Source organism: Alternaria rosae (genome assembly GCF_020736505.1).
Source record: "Alternaria rosae strain MPI-PUGE-AT-0040 chromosome Unknown BKA58scaffold_11, whole genome shotgun sequence".
NCBI lineage: Eukaryota > Fungi > Ascomycota > Dothideomycetes > Pleosporales > Pleosporaceae > Alternaria > Alternaria rosae.
Window position 1 is genome coordinate 788,485 of NW_025763580.1, and position 18,130 is coordinate 806,614.

The 18,130-nt window shown below is 52.6% G+C and overlaps 4 protein-coding genes across 4 annotated transcripts; 1 reads left to right on the forward strand and 3 right to left on the reverse strand.

The window, feature by feature from the left end:
- Window positions 1-420: 420 nt before the first annotated feature.
- BKA58DRAFT_54088 (armadillo-type protein) lies at window positions 421-8,011 on the reverse strand. The gene is made up of 4 exons (XM_046175488.1): window positions 7,854-8,011; window positions 7,740-7,804; window positions 954-7,684; window positions 421-896 (listed from the first exon to the last, which is right to left on the reverse strand). Exons 1-4 carry the CDS (start codon window positions 7,913-7,915, stop codon window positions 504-506), a joined length of 7,251 nt encoding a protein of 2,416 aa, XP_046020980.1. The 5' UTR covers window positions 7,916-8,011; the 3' UTR covers window positions 421-503.
- A 392-nt stretch (window positions 8,012-8,403) lies between these two features.
- BKA58DRAFT_54110 (uncharacterized protein) lies at window positions 8,404-10,734 on the reverse strand. Its single transcript, XM_046175490.1, has 4 exons — window positions 10,425-10,734; window positions 10,365-10,375; window positions 9,296-10,303; window positions 8,404-9,247 (listed from the first exon to the last, which is right to left on the reverse strand). The coding sequence occupies exons 1-4, from the start codon at window positions 10,516-10,518 to the stop codon at window positions 8,486-8,488; spliced, it is 1,875 nt and encodes a 624-aa protein (XP_046020981.1). The 5' UTR covers window positions 10,519-10,734; the 3' UTR covers window positions 8,404-8,485.
- Window positions 10,735-10,766: 32 nt separating this feature from the next.
- BKA58DRAFT_393633 (uncharacterized protein) lies at window positions 10,767-11,285 on the forward strand. The gene has a single exon (XM_046171107.1). The coding sequence runs from the start codon at window positions 10,967-10,969 to the stop codon at window positions 11,237-11,239; it is 273 nt and encodes a 90-aa protein (XP_046020982.1). The 5' UTR covers window positions 10,767-10,966; the 3' UTR covers window positions 11,240-11,285.
- Window positions 11,286-11,824: 539 nt separating this feature from the next.
- On the reverse strand, window positions 11,825-15,687 carry BKA58DRAFT_54100 (armadillo-type protein). The gene is made up of 10 exons (XM_046175489.1): window positions 15,518-15,687; window positions 15,383-15,461; window positions 14,865-15,325; window positions 14,631-14,815; window positions 13,389-14,578; window positions 13,205-13,336; window positions 12,608-13,153; window positions 12,393-12,556; window positions 12,227-12,344; window positions 11,825-12,176 (listed from the first exon to the last, which is right to left on the reverse strand). Exons 1-10 carry the CDS (start codon window positions 15,605-15,607, stop codon window positions 12,007-12,009), a joined length of 3,135 nt encoding a protein of 1,044 aa, XP_046020983.1. The 5' UTR covers window positions 15,608-15,687; the 3' UTR covers window positions 11,825-12,006.
- Window positions 15,688-18,130: the final 2,443 nt, after the last annotated feature.

Here is an 18,130-nt window from a genome sequence, read left to right on the forward strand (position 1 = left end):
CTGACATCTTGGCGACGTGTATGACTTGTAGTATATTCACCTCCCGTTCTGTCATGCGAGCGGGGTGCATGACATGTACCACGTCGCCCTACGTTTTCAATATGTTAGCCACATTCCCTCAACTCCATGATGTCTTAGCGACGTGCAAGACACTTGACTTATAGTCACTACATACCAACATCTGTACTATCTCACTCACGTCCAACATCACTGCAAACCACCCACACAATCACACTCAACGATTGGACCTCAGCATGAAGAATCAGCAATTCATCATTAACCCCACACGTTACACATCCCTCAACACCAAAAGCACCAGTGCAATGCCGCTGGGTTGAAAGAGAAGGTTCTCGTAATAGTACACGAAACTCGCCCATGGAAAGACCTATAACTCCACGCCCATATCAAACCATGCCATGCTAACGCTAATGCTACCAATGAACACCCAACCATGAAACCACTCGTCCAACTCTCTCCATGAAGTCATGTCAAGAACGAACAGCCTACCAAAAACTACACCACCCAATATAATGCTGACAAAGATTTTCCAAATTCGTCGCCTCCTTAATCAGCCGATCAACCTGCATCTCCGTCCTCAACTCCTCGCCCTTGCCAAAGTCCTTACCCGTCAACTTCTCCTTAATACGGCTGAGAACCTGGAGCGCGCGCGCATTCTGCACCTCCTTTGCATCGACGTCGTTGTTTTGGGGAGGAGCAATGGAGGAGCGGTGGCGGGGGCGACCGACGATGCTGGGCATCTGGTGAGGGTCGTTGGGGTTGGGGTTTGCAGGGTCGGCGACCATGATGGATTGGCGGCGTTCGGAGGGGTAGTTTGGTTCGGGGGGGGAGGTGTCGCGGTGGTTGAGGCGCCAGGTTAGGAGGGGGTCGTGGATGAACTGTTCGGGTCGTTAGTAAATCGAAGTCTGTGAATATGGGGTAAGGAAAGAACTTACAGCTTCAAGCACAGCCATGACACTCTCCTTGTTACTCCTCAACACGCGCATGACATGCTCGCAAGTCGTCCGGTAGCTACCCTCGATATTACTGACTTCCATGGCATACGTCAACATGCGCGTGAGCCGGAAGGGTACGCGTTCAGGGTACTTCTCCCGGTGCATGGCTACTTCGAAACAGTCGCCGAAATCAATGTGGATGATGTTGCCGGTGACCCGGTCCAGCATCAAGTTACTAGGGTGGCGATCGCCGAGACCCAGGATGTAACCGACCATGGACATGACGGCGAGCGAACGCGTGTAGTTTGTGCGGCGGTCGAGCCAGGCTTCTGAGGATTTGGACTTGAGCCACAAGACGCGGTAGAGATCCTGACCTGTTGTGTTATCGAGCGCGTAGCCGAAGACTTCGACCTTTTGCATAAGCGTAAGGCAGTCGTAATCAGGCGCCATCTGCAGCATGATGCGGTGCTCAATGTTGAGGAGAATCTTTCTACTATCACGATACTCGCGGATGAGGACATGTAGAGTGTCGCTGTTAGGGACCCAACCAAGCAGACCGGATTGCGTACTAAGCGGGACCGCGGCGTAGCTTTGGATATTAAGATGTCGCTTACGAGACTCCACATCGTTGGAGAGCAGGGTGTTGCAGAGACCGAAGAGTTGCATGACACGCTCGTCTTGACGAATGTCTTCATGGCCCTTGAGAACATGAGTGTGTGCTTTCCCGTCGCTTCCGCGCATTTCCAGCTTCCTGGGTCGCTGCTTGGACTGAATGACGGATGCAACAGGGTCGAACGAGATGATCCGAATGACCGGCTTGCCAACCTGGTACGTTCCAGGAACAGCAAGCTCAAGATCATGCGCATCCTTAAGTTTTGGCGAGACATACTGCAATTCGAGCGTCATCAAGGACGGCAGTTGGCGAGCAATCTTGCGGAACACCTGGTAGTAGAGATCCCATGCCTGATTGAGGTCGCCTATTTCACCGGATGTCCTGAATGTATTACACCAGTCCCGGGCTTCTTGAAGTTCGCGGCCGAATGATTGAATGAACGAGATTTCGCGTAGAGTCTCGGGTCCCTTGTCGAGCATCGCATGGAGCGGCGCAAGAGTAGCGAACATGCCGTCGATGTTGTGGTCGCCAAAGTAGAGCCTACTGGCTTCCTCAAGACCCTCGTGCCATTGCTCGTGCCATAGTACAGCAATACGAATAAGTTCGTGACTCACGAGATCGGCTTGCTCGACCAGCTTTGGCGAGTGCTCGCGCATCGCTTCCATGAGCTCCTTGGCGGATCGCTGACGTCGCGACACGTCTGACTTCATCGAGACAGTCAACGGGAAGACCAAAGCCTGAGGATGCGCCTTGCCGACTTCGATGAGCAGCTGATGAATTGATTGTCTGACAACTGCGTTGGGCTGGTTGATCCTAGCAAGCAATTGCGGAATGACCTCGAGCCATGTATCGATAGGTACAGACTTTGTACCCTCAGTGATAGTGCGATTGACGCCTTCTCGGCCACCATAGCTAAACCACAGGGTAAGCAACCTGAGCGTGTCCTGCAACGAACTAGTTGAAGACAGTGCGATTGACTTGAAGAAGCCCTGGATAGCCGGGATGACGTGGTCGTGAATGATGTTATTAGGCACTTCAGTGGCCTCCCGGTCAGACTTGGATGTGATGGAGTTGATGACTTCGAAGTTGGCGAGTGCCCACGCGTGCCAGGCCTTGTACCAGTCCTTGTTGTAGCGTGTAGCAGCCGCATATGCCGCTAAGATTTCGTGAACGAACTCGTGCTCCCACTCGCCGTCTTGTAGCTCTTGCTGCCAGTCACCTTGCTTAAGGTAGCATTTGGCGAGCAGGCGATGGCTTTCGGCCAGTTCAGTAGGCGAAGCGCCTATCGATGACCCGTTCAGCATGCTTGAACCATTCATACCATTGATTCCGCTGTGTCCATTGGTGGCAGCGAAAGGGTTTATGTTTGTGAACATGTGCTGACCATTGGACATACCGTTCATTCCGTTTTGCCCCATCATGGGATTCGCCGCAGCCCGAGTTCGCATCGCGAGATCCTCAGATAGTCGCCCGGTGAAGTCCTTCATACTATCAAGAGCCTCCTGCTTGAAGTTTTGATCGGCCCACATGTACTTGTAGGTCGTGTATGCGACTGGGTGCGAGATCTCATGCGCGTTGTTGCGAACAAACTCAACCACAGTGCTGTCGCCGGTACTCTCAATGTCGAGCAACTTCTGTAGCGCCTTGTTCGCGAGGTTCATCCTGTTGCTCTTGCGGCAAAGGTTGGTGTACTTGATCCACATATCGGTACCCTCCTTTGGTGAGATAACGAGCTGTCGGACCTTGATCATGCGCTGCCAGACTTCTGGGTTCGGTTGCAGCCCTCTAAGTCGCTTCATCCAAGTCTTGCGCATGCTGCGCTGCTTCTCAAGATTGCCCTCGTTCTGCTTGTACTGCATGATCTCCTCGAGCTCTGCCAGCATCTGCACACGAATCATCGGCAAGTAGGCGCGCTGGTAAGATTCTCCTAGAAGCGAGCTCAACTCTGTGTCGAGGCCCTTCCTAGCCTTGGCGATCTCGTCGACAGCAATCTCGAAACGGTTGTTGTGGATGTTGAGAATAGAGGCGAAGAAAGCGCGGTCGGGCGACTGTTCCTTCATGACACCGAGGTAGTTGTCCATATCTGCAAATTTACCCAGACCCCAGGCGGCCGTCGCAGCAAGCGGTGCTATCGCCTTACGATACTCCTGCGTCGCGTTGGCCCACTTCTCCTTTGACAAGCTGGACAGCAGGTCCCACTCGCCCAGAGCATGCAAGCAGCGCATCTTGCCCATAGTGACGTCGAAAGAGTCTGGTTCTTCGAGCTCACGCCTCTGGTATGCAGCAAGCGCTTCGTCCCATTTTTGCAACTTTTCGAACCAAGTCTCTTTCAACTCTACATCTGCGTAGTTTTGCGCCTTACGCAAGATACCGAAGGCCGCATCGGTCTGCTGTAGCTGGTTGTTGATACTGATAAGGGCTTCTACAGCGCTGGAATTCTGTTCCGCGTTGAACTCGAGCTCCTTGTAGTGCAACGCCTTGGCGAAAGCATGGCACTTTCCAGCATACATACCAAGTATCCGCACATCGATGGGTAGGGCTTTGTCGTCATGCTCCATGAATTCTGCCAAGTTGAGTAGGACTTGCAGAATCTCAGGTGGGATGTTAGGCGACGTGAGAGCGGTCTCGATGGATCGAACGAGCTCTTCTTGATACTGATCGTAAAGCTCAGTCCAACATGAGACGAACGCTGAGTTGAACAAAGTGCGTGCGATGGGGTTGTAAACGCTGCCGAGTGGTGTGCAGGCGCGTAGTGCCTGCTGTGGCGACTCTCGGAGAAGCTCAACACTGAACCTTCGCATCCATTCGATCCAGTCTTCCTTGGTGGTCTTGTTAGAAGCCTCCCAGGCCTGCTTAAGATGCTGCTGGTTGACCGCCAACTTCTTAGTGAGGATCTCCGCAGGGTTCAAGTCTTCATCGTCTTCGCCGTATCGCTCATCTGGACTGAGATCTTGAGGTAGCGGCTCACCCTTCTGCAACTTTGATACGATGCGTCCGTAGTTCTCATGGGGTACCTTGTGCGCGATGAGAATCTTGTTGACCGTCGGTACGAAGTGGATGTAATCTGGGCCAAGCTGGAAGATGAGTGCGCAAAGCGTCTCAAGCGCGGTCTGCTTGAGCGTTGGTTCACTACCAGAAAGTACTCGGCAGAGGGGGTGCACGATACGCGCAGCGAACTCGGAGACGTTCACTTGCTTCGATAACCGTCCTAGTGTTTCGATGGCATGTCTCCGGATCTGAATGGGCTGTCCTGGCTTGTCGAACATTGTGACCATGACCGGAATGATGAGATGCATGTACTCTTCCGCGCTTGAGCCGAAGATGAGGAACGCATGCAGCACGCGCTCTGATGGTAACCGCTTGCCGGTCTGGTCGGAATCAAGAACGCTCAACATGAGAGGCAGAACATCAGCCAGATAGACTTTGAACTCGCCTTCCAGCGAGCGGGCAATAGCTTCGATCAGAGAAAGAATGGTCGCCTGTAGCTGCGGACTGCTACTCCAGTACTCCTTGATTGTCGCAAGGATGCTGGGCAGGTAGGGTCGGATGTGTTGGCGAACAATTCGAACAAGCTGGCTAAGCTGGTTGAAGTAGCCTTCCGAGCGTCCAGCTGGCGTTGATCGGATGACGTGAAGGAAGCCAGGTACAACTTGGCTGAGGAAAGGAACGCACTTCAATCCCATTGTCGCGTAGATGTTCATGACAGCTTCGACAATTGCAGTGTGATACTGCACAAGAGACGGATCCTTAAGTAGTCCCATGAGCGTGCTGATGACGATCGTCGGATAGTACTCCTCATTCGAGGGGGTCGTGCCCTGCATGATGAGCGAGACATCAGTGATAGCCTGCGCTTCCAGGATGAGATGCTTGTCGGGTGACTGTTCCATGATCTTCTGGTACTCGTCTGGATCCAGTGCTCCAAGGGTACCCATGAGCCTAACAGTTTCCCTTCTGAGTTCACCTTCCGGTTCCGTCTTGACGATGCTCATCAGAATGTTCATCAGCTCTGGATATTCCCTGTACGGCTCTATGACATAGCCGGCATTTGTCGCCAGCTGTCCGAGAGCTTTCAGAGCGGAGAAACGCTTAGCATCCGATGTCTGATCTTGCATAAAGTCTAGGATGACTGGCATGAGATCCTTGATGTATTTGACCATACCTTCGCCACCGACTGTGGCAAGGTCGCCAATAGCTTTGAGCGTTGTTGAAGCAACCTCGGGGTTTGAGTCTTTGCACTTGGGCAGCAGAACCTCAACAATGGGATCTATCAGGGGTTTGATAAGGCTGTCCGCGGCGCCGACTAGACTACTAATCAACTTGGCGCTCTCTTCCTTGCTGCGAGGGCTATTGGCGTAGTTGACCTCAGTCAGCAGCTGAAGTAAGACCTTGCGCAAGGAAGGAAAGACGTAGGCGGGGTTGACGGCCGTCAGGCGACCAATGATAGACATGGCCGCCTCTCGAATAGCAAAGACCTCGTCATTGAGAGCGAGGAACAGAGTGCGGACGTTGTCTGCCTTTCCGAGATGACGGTCGAAACGCGCATCCAGTGCCATGAGGACATCCCACCGGATGTCGGGTTCAACATCGCCTACACCGACAGTCAAGAGCTTCTCGATGATGTCGCCCACCACCTTTGTCGCATGAGTACTAGTCTGATGAACAATAGGGTCCTTGACGAAAAGCTGACAGCACGTCAGGGCGGCGCGCTTCCGGATCTCAGCGTTATCGGCTTCGACGTAACGGATAGCAACATCGCGGACGAACTCGTTCAGCACGTGGCCTGTGAAGTCAAAACTACCGAGTGTGTGTAGTGCCAGTGCGATTTCTGCTTCTCGCTGGGGGATGATCTGAGGGTCCTTGTGATCGCGTGTCCATATCTGTGGAGGTTGTGAGATTTGGAAAGGACTGCCGAGGGGTAGGAAGTGTCGTCCAGCAAGGATCTGGCTGAGAAGATCCAAGAGCTTTTCTTGGATCATAGGGCGTGATGGTGGCACGTAATGCGCCATGTCCACAAGAGCTTGGAAAAGCGCGTCACTCAAGCCGCAGGAGAAAATGGGGTCCAGTAATCGCTCCACAGACTTGGTGAGTGCCTGACCAACCGCGGCCGCGACCATGCTGAGACATTGGAAGATCGGTGCTTCGTTGATAGCAGCCTTGTTCCGAGCCTTCGCAATGAGACCTTCCTGGATGAAGCCTAGGATACCCTCCAAGTATGGTGATATGGCGACTCCGACCGCGTTTGCGATCTGTCCAATGGCGACGAATGCCTTGTCCCTGTCGCGGTCCTTCCTAATGAGACCCTGGAGATGTAGCATGCACTGGTGTAGGTACTTGGTCGCAAACTCGGTTGGCGAATAACCAGCGAGGATGGGTATGATGAGCACCACCTCCCTCCGTACGAGCGCATCGCGGTGCTCCCGGTACTTTAATACCTGCTCAACCGTCTCCTTGTACTTCTGGTCGTTCATGAACATGGCGCTCTTGTCGAGTAGCTCCTTCATGGTGAGGAGCGAACCGTGAATCGCTTCGTTCGTGTTGATGGTAAAGCCGCGTAGGATCTCGTCGTAGACCTTTCCGAACCAGAGCTGGCGCATCTGCGAGTCGCGGGGGGATATGATCTCGAAGCAGGCGCTGATCGCTTCTGCGGCGGACTCCCGTATGAGGACCTTTGGATCTCGTAGGGCGACCCAGATGACCTCGAAGATCTGCGCAATCCATTGGTACATGAGCGTAGGTGAGTTCTTGGCAAGTTCCCGCAGGATGAGGACAGCGGCGAAGCGTCTATTCTCCAGGCGCTCCAGCTGCAGCCACTCCAATGCGCCCTTGACCTCTGCTTCCACCAGCTCCGCCGTGAGTGTACCGCCGGGCTTCGCGAGTCGTCCCAGGGCCTTGGCCGCGACCACCATGGCTGTGATGTCCTGACCCCGCATTACCGCCCGAAGGTATGAGGCGAACCGCGTCGTCTTCTGGCCCGCATCGTCGCCGCGGAAGTCGATCAGGGCGTTGAGCGCGTGGATGCCGCCGATGCGTTCGTTTGAGTCGGTACCAGTGACGATGAGGCCCGAGATCTTGGTGTAGACTTCATTGTTGAATGTGGTGAAGACGTTGGGCGCGAGTTCTGCACAACATCAGTTTCCCGTAGCTTGGGCGGGGTGCTTCGCGTTATCTCTCACCTCGATGCGCCGATTCAACCTGCTGTCGCAGCGCAGTTGCTGCTCGCTGTCGCGTCTCGTCATTTCTTAATTTGTCAGCCGCCTGTCGCAATCGTTGTACTTCATAGAGCTCACTTTGACCGTAGGTCGTGGACTATACGGTCCAGGTTGGCCGAAAGGGGACCCTGCTGCGACATCTTGACTGCTTCAACGGAAGCCTTTCGCAGCAAGAGTTTGTGGTCTCACTCCATCCATGAAAAGGAGTGAAAAGAGTGTGGTAGAGGGGCGCGTGGGGACAATTGGTGTTGCCAAAGTTACTGGACGCTGCAGCCGTATGTCACGAACGCGGACTAGCGCATGGACCTCACGCGAGCCTCGGGAGCTAACCCAAAGCGCACACCGGGGATCCGCAACACAAGCCAACGCGCCCGTGATTAGCAACGCGGTGAGGATAACGGGTGAGTGTGGCCAGGCCTATTGCACGATCAAAGGTAAAAGTTTGGGTCAATCACACCACATGCTATCTATTGCACTTGTTTTCGTATATGCAAAGTACCGGCGTCGATGTTGTGCACATCATGATCCAATAACACTCCAGTGTTAGAGACACTTCCCGCTGAACATAATACACATCCGTTCACCGAGCACCGTCACGTTGATAGAGTTCCATAATGTCAGGTAGTAGGAATTAGGTATCACTTGCTATGAAGCCCATATAAGCAGCTATCCGTGGCTATTGGGCGGTCGTTCTTTCACCGTGACACGTCTTAGCCAGCCAATACACCCTCCGCAACATGGCCAATGACTCCACCGATCTGTCCGAAAAATATGGACTTCAAGATAGTCTCGCCCTCACCCACAGCCCACATACCCGCATCACTCAGCTTCTCCTTCCATTGGCTCTTCTCTTCGTGGCTGAGCTCTTCCCACTTTCTCGCAGAGGCGTGCTTCTTCAGGACATCCTCGTCTCCAGCATGAACCTCAGTGCTGAGCGTACCGTCAGATTCGGGGTCGTGATGTATGACGAGCGCCTTTTGTTGACCGGATGGCTCAGATGGCTTGGTGTCGGTGAGAACGTGAGGGAGGTGGAGATGTAGTAGGTCGGCAATCCGATGGGATGTCTTGACTACCGGTGAGTCCGCATTGTTGAGGACAGCGTTGTGGCGTTTCTCGCGCAATGTCTCACCAAACGTCTTGTGCTGGCTTGCTGCATTTTGCAGACTGGCGGGAAGTATGCCTTTGGTAAGGTTGCCCTCTGGATCTATGAGTGACTGAATCAGGAGAGCGGCCACCGCGACTACCATCGCAATCACGAGATAGGTTGCTGCTGTAAACATGTTTCTCGAACGCGCCGTCTGGAGGACATAGCGCGATCCGATGTCCTGTAATTGGAAGGTTTCCACGCTGATTGTGTTTCCCAAAGACGTACTCGCCAGACGCAGATACTGGGGTGGCGCTTGACGACCAGCTGGCACTTCGGGCTTGTAGAATGGCGAAAAGACAACCTTAGTCATTTGCACCTCGTGAACCTGCTTTCGTTAGTATGTGTAGGACTCTTCTGGTGTCTTTACGCTTACGTTATCATAGCTGTTGAATGCGTGAAACGAGCTCAGAGAATCTCTGGCAGGTCCATGGTAGTCCATCGTATACACCGTCAAGGATATGTCAATCGCTGCGATCGCAATCGCAATTTGATAGGCGCCATCCTTATCTGCATTTAGCAAGCTGACGTCCATGTCTGTAGCTGCTTTGACATGCTTAGGCAGTGTTTTCCGCAAAACGACACTCGCCGGGCCTTCTTCGTAAATATGAATAAGAAGCAACTCAACACCAGTTCTGCCAGGCTTATTCTTCAGAAGTAGCAAGTGTTTCGGCGAGAGCCATCGTACACACCGCAGCTTACTCCTCGCGCCCTTCTCGATGTGCGGTATCGTATAGAGCTTCCTGTGCTCATTCTTCCCCTTGGACTTCTTCGTGTCGAAATCCCAGTTGACAGCCTGCACAAAGACTTCCGAATCGGTGACGTAAGCTAGCTGATATTTCCCTTCTTCTTGTGTCCAAAGGTCCAAATCGTTCGCTTCCTGGCCGTTGTGTAAACTGATCCGCCCTATTATGTCCTGATCCGTAGGTCTCGTAGATGTAGCAGTAAAGATCACGACCTCGTTATCGTCTCCAAGACTTGATGCGATCGCTCCGATCCGTCTGCTGGGTGTATTCGAGTTCGATCGTTGTGGTTTCGAGAGTTTCACGATACGTTGGTAGGCTTCCTTTCTTGCGGAACTCGATTGTGGTGCAGTGAAGAGCTTTGTCTTGCTGAGGTACTCAACGTTTCCATCTCTTTTTTCAGCAATATTCGAATACTTCAGCTCGAATGCCCTCAGATGTTCATTATTACCCTTTAGCCGGTCATTCTCACTGCTGTTGTTTCCAGCGAACAAGATGAGGCCATCTTTTGTAGACAGGTTATCCAAACACGTTATCGAGTCATCCTTGCTCGCTTCGATTTCTGCGAATGGTTGTACAGTCGGCGCTCGTGAGGTGAAGTCGAATGCTGTGATTTGGTTCTTGACACCGGATCGTCCAGCCTGATATGAGAAGTGGTCAGTAGGCGTATCAATCGCGTCTTGATATAGAGTCGGTACTCACACCCCCACCACCTGTGTTCGAGTCAGTCTTGTTGGCGATGTCGGCATGAGGATAACATACCTCCTACAACGAGGACCCCAGGCCTGTTGCTCGCAAAATTAGCAGCGAATATCGGATACTCCGTCCTCGCCTTGCTAACAGTCGGACGCGACATATCTAGTTTCCTGCGCGCGCAATCGTGTGCCTCACTAGTTCACGCTTCTCAACCAGGCGTAGTCGCAGGAAAGGGGAAAGATCGACCGGAGAGATAGTCGCGAGATTCGAGAGTCGCGTAGGGATGAGGAATTGTTTCGAGGCAGCAATAGGTGTTGTGCGAGTGAGGCTGCGGGCGCGATGCTTGTTACCACGTTTCGGGTTGCGATAATCAAACAAGCGTCATAGTTCCAGCCCGTGGCTTATCGATAGCGCGCGCGCCGCGACTTTCCCTCGCGATCGGCAGGGCAACAGCGACTCGCCAATCTGGCGTACAGATTGTCACTGGCGATTACGAAATTCGCGTTGCAGTGAAGTGATAAGATGGAGGAGCTTCTTGTGTGCGCGTTCGTCTCGTGATGATCTGATTGCAATGACTTTGAGTGGTACTTTGGGTGGTTGGGTATGTGATGATGGAGGAGCTTCAGATGAGGAAGATGAGGATGATGGATAAAGGAGCAGGCAAGAGCTATGCGAGAAGATATACAACATTGCCTGGAGTATTCGTGTCATCCAGTGTATTGAAGACACTCGGTTTTGCTTTTGTGCTCGCTGCTGCCTGCGCAATCGCGACGTGGCCAGGAGAGGGCTTCATAGTAGCGAAGAAACACCCAAGGTACCGTCGAGCACATGATCACGAACTCACGACGGAGATGGTACCGCGGAAACCGTACCAGAACTGACATGATCGAACGATTGGACATTGGATACAGGACACCTGTTCAGTCTCGGCCTCATACGGGGTAGTAGTCTCATATTAAGGTAACGGATTTACATAATCTGCTCCTATAAGAGGAAACACTATCTATTGTGGCCTATGGGCCTTGCAACAACCTCATCACACATACATGATTTCATTCCAAAGCAATGGTGCCTCTCGTGGATATCGTCCTCCTCTTTTCATAACATTCGTACCAACCAAACCAACGCCATAACTACACCACCTCCATCAACTATCACCGGAGCAGACCTCCGGTTCCAAAACTTCTTCCCAGCAAGAATCAAAACGCCAAAATGCTCGCTAAAAGAAAAGGAGGGGGGGGGGTCCAGCTACTACGTAGGCCCACCTGACCAAGAAGAGACTTAACAGGTTTGCAGACTACACTGAGATAAAACATGCAAATTGAAAAATCTGGCCTCGATGTAGGCTCCACAGTGTTTAGTTTGCCCCTTCTTTGAACTGTCGCACAGCTCCCTCCACAGATAACTTGTGGTACCTCCTCCTTTCGGTCTTGTAAGTGCGCCGAGTGGTGTTTGCCGGAGCTCCAAGTAGTTCTTTGCCATATAGTTGTACATCGTCCCAACATGGATGAGACAACCTTGTGGCTACGTCCTTGAGCCATGCTTCTCCAGAAGCATCTGGGGCGATTGTTGGGGTGGCGTTTTGAGCGACCCATGCTCGATCAGCAAACTCCTGGAGGATGAAGGCCATGCTATCGATGGAGCAACTCTACTGCTGCGGTAAGCCTGGCTGGCCGTTGGCAGCAGCTGCTTGAGCTTCGGCGTGGACTTGGGCGATAATGTCGGCTTGGTGAACAGCACCCTGAACCACTTGTTGCTCCTCTGCGCTGAGGTTCTTGGTGAGGTTCTCGTAAAGCGCGGGCTGCTCCTGTTGAAGACCTGAGTACGATCAGTATGAGCTCTAGCGTAACTCGATGAGCAGTACTTACGGAGCAATGCGTGCTTGAACATGCCATATGGCTCCACTTTGTCAAGCGGTGTCTCGAGGAGACTCTCCTCTTCTAGCTCATCGTCGTCATCATCGTCGAGCGAACTGAACTTTTGCGCCTGTTTTGGTCAGCTTGCAACTTTGAACATCAGAAATGCTGAACTTGCCTCCTCGTTAAGGAAATCCAGGTAAGCGGCACTCTCGTCCTTGACATCCTCAGTCTCGTCCGCCTCGTTGTTCCAGTCGGCTTCTTGTTCCCACTCCTCGTCTTCCTCTTCTTCGAATTCGGCGGAGTAGTCAAAGGTGTCTTCCTTCTTGGCTTCCTCACGGTCTGTACACTTGTTAGTCATTGCGAGTGGGATGACTCAGAATGCAAACTCACTTTTCAAGGCTGCGGGGAGGGTTTGGAACAACCGGGTAACACCCTGCAATAGACGTGGCCAGCCTTGCTGTACACTGACAGGGACATTCTGGGCTGATAGGGTAAGGAGGGAGCAGATTGCGGAGATGCACAGCTTCTTGTCGTGAACTCGGGTGAAGTTGTCGATGCTCGAGAACCAGAGACTGAAAAACTTATTCGTCCAACCGTTCGTCTCCAGTACGTGCAGTGCCAGGGCAGGGTTGTAGTAGATGGAGTTGATGACCACTTCCATGAGATGTATCCTCAAGGATTTAACTTTAGGTTCATCGTTCATCAGGACATGCATGGTAAGTCCAATGAACTCCGGGACGTAGTCATCAACATGGCCACGCATGTTGAGCATGATGATCTCAGCCAGCTTGCAACCGCAGATGCGATCAACGCCGCCAACCTTGTCGTCCTTGAAGATTGTTCTGACCATGTCGACAATGGCATCGAGGTATGACCGGTTCTGGATCAAAGTTGGGGTACCGTAGTTGACGAAGTTCTCGAGCGCGGGAAGCATGTCTATACATGGTCAGCAAAATTATCGTGGTTTGCAGGGAAGATCGCGCATACCCTCTAGATATAGCTCGGCACCAGCCTTGAACGTCCGATGTATTAGCTCAAACGCTTGCCACATGGTGGCGGAAATGCTCTTGGCGGCGAAGGTACAGCTGTCAATGATCTCAAAGACCTCATTGTATAGATCTGTGATCGGATTAGTATATGAGATGAAGGATTGAGTTTCGGGGTCAAGTACCATAGAGTTTGTTCTCGAGCGTGATGGTGATGACAGGCATAAGAATGGTCTCTAGATGCAGGAGGACGTCGGGAGTGCTCTCGAGCGTAAGGATAAGAGTTCCAATCGTCTGCAATACACCAAGCGCGGTGATACTCTTCTCATCAAGGAAGTCGCCGTACTCGCTGTCTTCGCCCTTCTCTTGGTTCCTTGATACCAACTCCCGCACAATACGCAGGTAGGTGTCACGCAATTGTTCGCTGAGCGCTACAGCGAAGGGTGTAAGTTCCGGGGCGAAGACCTCGACGAAGTCCTCCATAACGTTTGCGAGCGCATCGACATCGACTTCGTTGGCGAGCTTCAGGAGTTGCTGCATGACCTGGGGAATGTTTTGCTTCATATTGGTGCGAATGACATCGTGGCGGATGAGAGGCTGCAGTGACAGAGCAGCGGCGACACGGACTGGGAGGGTCGGGTCGGCCATGGATTCGAGAATGTTGCGGTAGATGATGATGAGGTTGTTCGGGTCCTTGAAATCGAGCTGTTCGAACTTCTCAAGCGTGTCGCATGCGCGCGCACGAAGGAAACCGTGGGGGCTGCGGAACTCGGGGAAGACATGGCGGACAAAGAAGTATTCAACCTGGTCTGCGATCGGGCTCTTCTTTCCCAGTATGACACCAGAGAGTGTGCCAATCATGCGCAGAGCACCCTCCTTTTCTCGTGGGTTCTTCTCATTGTCGGGGGCGGCCTCGTACCGGTTGACGACCTCGTTTACAAAGTTCAACACGGTGAACGTCTGCTTACGACGGCTCTTCGTGAGTGTGACAAGGAAGTTTGTCGCTGCGACATCGGGTGCGGTTACGTCCTCGTAGAAGTTCAGCTTCCGGTGCAGGTATTCTTGTGGCTCTTCCTCGAAAAGCTCAATGTCCTCGTCCGACTGGCACAGTACTGGGAAGATGAGATGCGCGATGAGGTTGTCGGTGTGTGGCTTGAGAAGAGTCCACATGGACTTGGGCTTGACGCACTCGTCGAGGAAGTTGAGTGTGTAGTACAAGCTGGCCTTTGACAGCCAGACTTGCTTCCCGACCCACTTCTCGACCTGCTGGAGGTAGACCTTGAGGATCTCGGGAGCGAAGTTCGTGATGAAGGTCTTGGCTACTTCGGTGTAGTCGATCTCGTTGTTCTTGCCGAGCGCGGACGGGTTGCCGTACCTGTTCCCTGTTAGCCGAGCCAGCTTGATGCGTGCAGTATCGTGTCGCGTACCTGACGAACAGTCTGTTCAAGTTCGCGTACGACCACTTCTTCGCCTTCCACCAGTGGTTTATTTCCCGATCGTCGAGATCTTCGGGGAGAGACGTCTCCGGGGGTTCCTTGCCGACGACGGTCAAGAAGAGTGTACACCAACCAACCATGACTTGCTGCTCGCGGAGGGATGCGGGGAGGTCGAACTGCGGTCTTGTTAGCTGCCGACCACATGTTGTGTTTGCTGGATCGTACGTAGATGGCATGCTTGTACACCTTGAGCACCGTCCGTAATATTTCTCCAGCCTCTAGACTCGTCTCGCCAGCTAGCGAGTTACCGATGTTGAGCAGCTGGGGGAATGTCATGGCGACGATCTTGTCGAAGTCTGCCCGGTTCTCGCCCGACTTGAATCTGTAGATTTTGCATATCGCTAGCAGGCACTGGACACCGGCGAAGACTGACTCGATGTTTCCCGCGTTCAGCAGTTGTACAGTGATGTCGAGGAAGTCGGGCCATTTGGCGGGGAAATCGTATGCGAGTATCTTTTGGAGGGTAGGAATGAGCTGTATGCGCACTTGTGGCGGGGAGGCGACGAGGACAGGGACGAGGCGACTGCGGAAGGCGGCCTTCTCCTCTTCTGGTATGGGGATGGCCTGGCTGTATTCCTCGGCAGGCGACCAGCCCTTGGAGACGCGGTTCTTGAGGTAGACGACGGCTGTGGATATAGGTTAGTAACCAGGGCCTACGGGGACAAAAGCAGGCGCATCCTTACTCGACAGGCGCACGGCGTTGTTCTGTTCCTGCTCGAGGACGTTCAGCAGACCATCGACAAAGCCTGGCTTTTCTTCGGCCTATATGTCTATCAGTTTTCCGTCTCGCAGGCAGCATTCCGGCATTCAACACGCACATGCTTGAGATCGAGCTCGGCTTGCTGTCTGATGGCGGCGTTCGCGTCAAGCGTCGCCTGGATCCGGTCCCGCAGGCCGGCAACGTCCATGGTTGCGAATGTGCGTCAACGTCTGCGGTGGTCTGGGATGGCCTAAGCAAGACGGCGGGTGGGTGCGGTGAGAAAGGGCAGTGGGGGTTCGGGCGAGATTCCTGCTGTCTTTGCACCCGCAAGCAGCGCGTTGGGGTAAGAATTGGCGGGAGGGACTGTGTCAGGATAAAGGCACGCGTGCTTTTTCCCTCGATTTTGCGCCTCGTCGGGCTTGTGCAGCTTGTGCGGGACGTGATGATGGAGGGGCAGTAGTTAATTTTGTGTGGATCAGAATCGCGGCTTTCCCTCCTAGCATCGTTAGCGCACGTGGCGGTCAATGCACTGTCCCTGTCTTTGACCACCACGATGCATGCTTTTACTCATCACCACACGCGACCTTGGTCGTTCCTTCCAGCGACCCAACGTGCATCGTGCGAAATCATGGCGACCATCCAAATGCCGACTGCTTAGAATGCGCACAGCGTTCACCGGCGAATAGCGGCGCCTTAGCTCGTAGACAAAGCCGTACCTGCAGCCTCATACTTACCATTAGATCTTGAGTACCCTGCATCATCGAAGTAGCGTACACTGCAGGCACCGTTAACATAGGGAGGAGGACCCTGAAGCAATACACAAAGCAGCACCCATCTCAAACCACACTCCTACCCATTCGTCGTGTTCGTCCTCGTACAGGATCTAGACCTTCATGCCTGCGCCTAGAACCTATCGGCAAATAATATCACTGCCGGATCAAGTGCATCCGCATCACAACCTTATATCTTTGCCACAATCACCCGAGGCTTGCGCTCGCACATGCAGCAAGCATGCTCGCTGGGTGCGCAGCGCCACAGCTAAGGTACCAGCGACATGTCAGCACGTCACGTCCGAAAACGCGGTCAACAAAATCCATGACTGCTACTTCTTTGCAAGGAAACCGCGAAACGAGAAAATATGAACCCCATGGACACGACGCTCAAGTTATGTTGATTGGCATCACGATCGAGCCACTCGGCTATTGCCCATGAAATGTCCAAGTACACATTGGAGACGTTCAGCGAACCTGTGACTAGCATTCGCACAACATGCATCATAGCGACGCTCGAATGCTTTTAGAAGGATTCTCACACGAGCCACATGACCTTGGTCTGTACCTTTTTGTTTTGTCAATCCCAACCACGGATGTAGTGTGTGAAGGTTGCAAAGGTGGAGTCAAGAGGACATCTACGTACTGAGAGATCGCAACGGTCAGTCATCCAGTAGACGATGACATTTTCTTGAAGCATACACTTTGAATAAATTCGGCAGCATCTGCATGATAGCATGTCAAAAGCTGCACAACGACATGAAAGCAGACAGTAATGCTTTCATTTTGAACGCCCAACGAGGCAGCGAGAACATGAACTTCACCAATTTTCCTTTTCAGGTCAGACGAGGGAACTTCTCCATAGTTTCCCTGATAACCCATTTTTGGAACACGATGGAATGTAGGTAGTACAGTAAGAACTGCAGCAGAGAAGCAGACTTTTTCATCTTCGTCGTTCTTGACAGCAGCACCCAACATAATATGTTAATGCATGCATACGGTTCCGTCCAGTGGTTTGACGAAATTTTTGGGCTGCCGACCGACTCGCGCATGGCAACATTCTCTCAATGTTTGTTTTAGAGAAGTTGGAAGACAGCGCCATCATATGGTTCTATGGGGCATTTTGGAGAAAGGCAACAGACGCAGTCATCGGAGTTGAATAAAGTAGTTTTAGTAATCTCATCGAGGATGTAGATGATGAAGAGAAAAAGAGCTGGCAGACGTGGTATTTATGCGCAACCCGATAGACGGATACTAGCGCCACATCGGATGCGCCGGGGGGATCACGGCATGTTTCGATATACATTTGGTCGTTGAGCGGAGGACGGAGAAGCCAGGCGTATATCGCAAGTACGCTTTTCGAGTAGCCATGTGCCGCTGATGTTGTTTTTTGAGAGAAAGAAGCGCCCGATCGACGCCATATGGATGTTGTCTCGCAATTTCAAAGAGGCGCCGAGACGCCAAAGACATCACGGCCTCGCAGAAGACTTTCAGTAACATAGCAGACGCATTGATGTAGTGACAGAAAATCAGTCCGACCAGCACCATCACGGTGCTGTTTGGATCTTTTGTTTTTGAAGGAGGCGAAGAGGAAGGAGAGAACATGTGGCCTTTCTCGAGCGCTTTTTGGAGGACTCGATTCAAGATGGTGGGACGAAGAAAAGAAGAAGTGATCCGTAAGGGTGTTTATATAGCTAACAAGCGTACGGTGGCTTCTCTAGTCGGACTGTGGAGAGACGCAACGTCTCCTGCTTCAACACGAACTTCTTCATTCTTGTTTTCCGTTGAAGCATATTCCGTTGTGTCGAAAGACAGACAGCACACTCCAGCATCATAGGAGGCTAGATTTGTAGTATTAAGAAAGTACGCGCATATTCCGTCACACCCACATGGATCCGTCGACTCCAGATTTTCGGTCAACCCAGTCTTTTCTCATGCCTTTGGAAATTCGGACCGCGCAC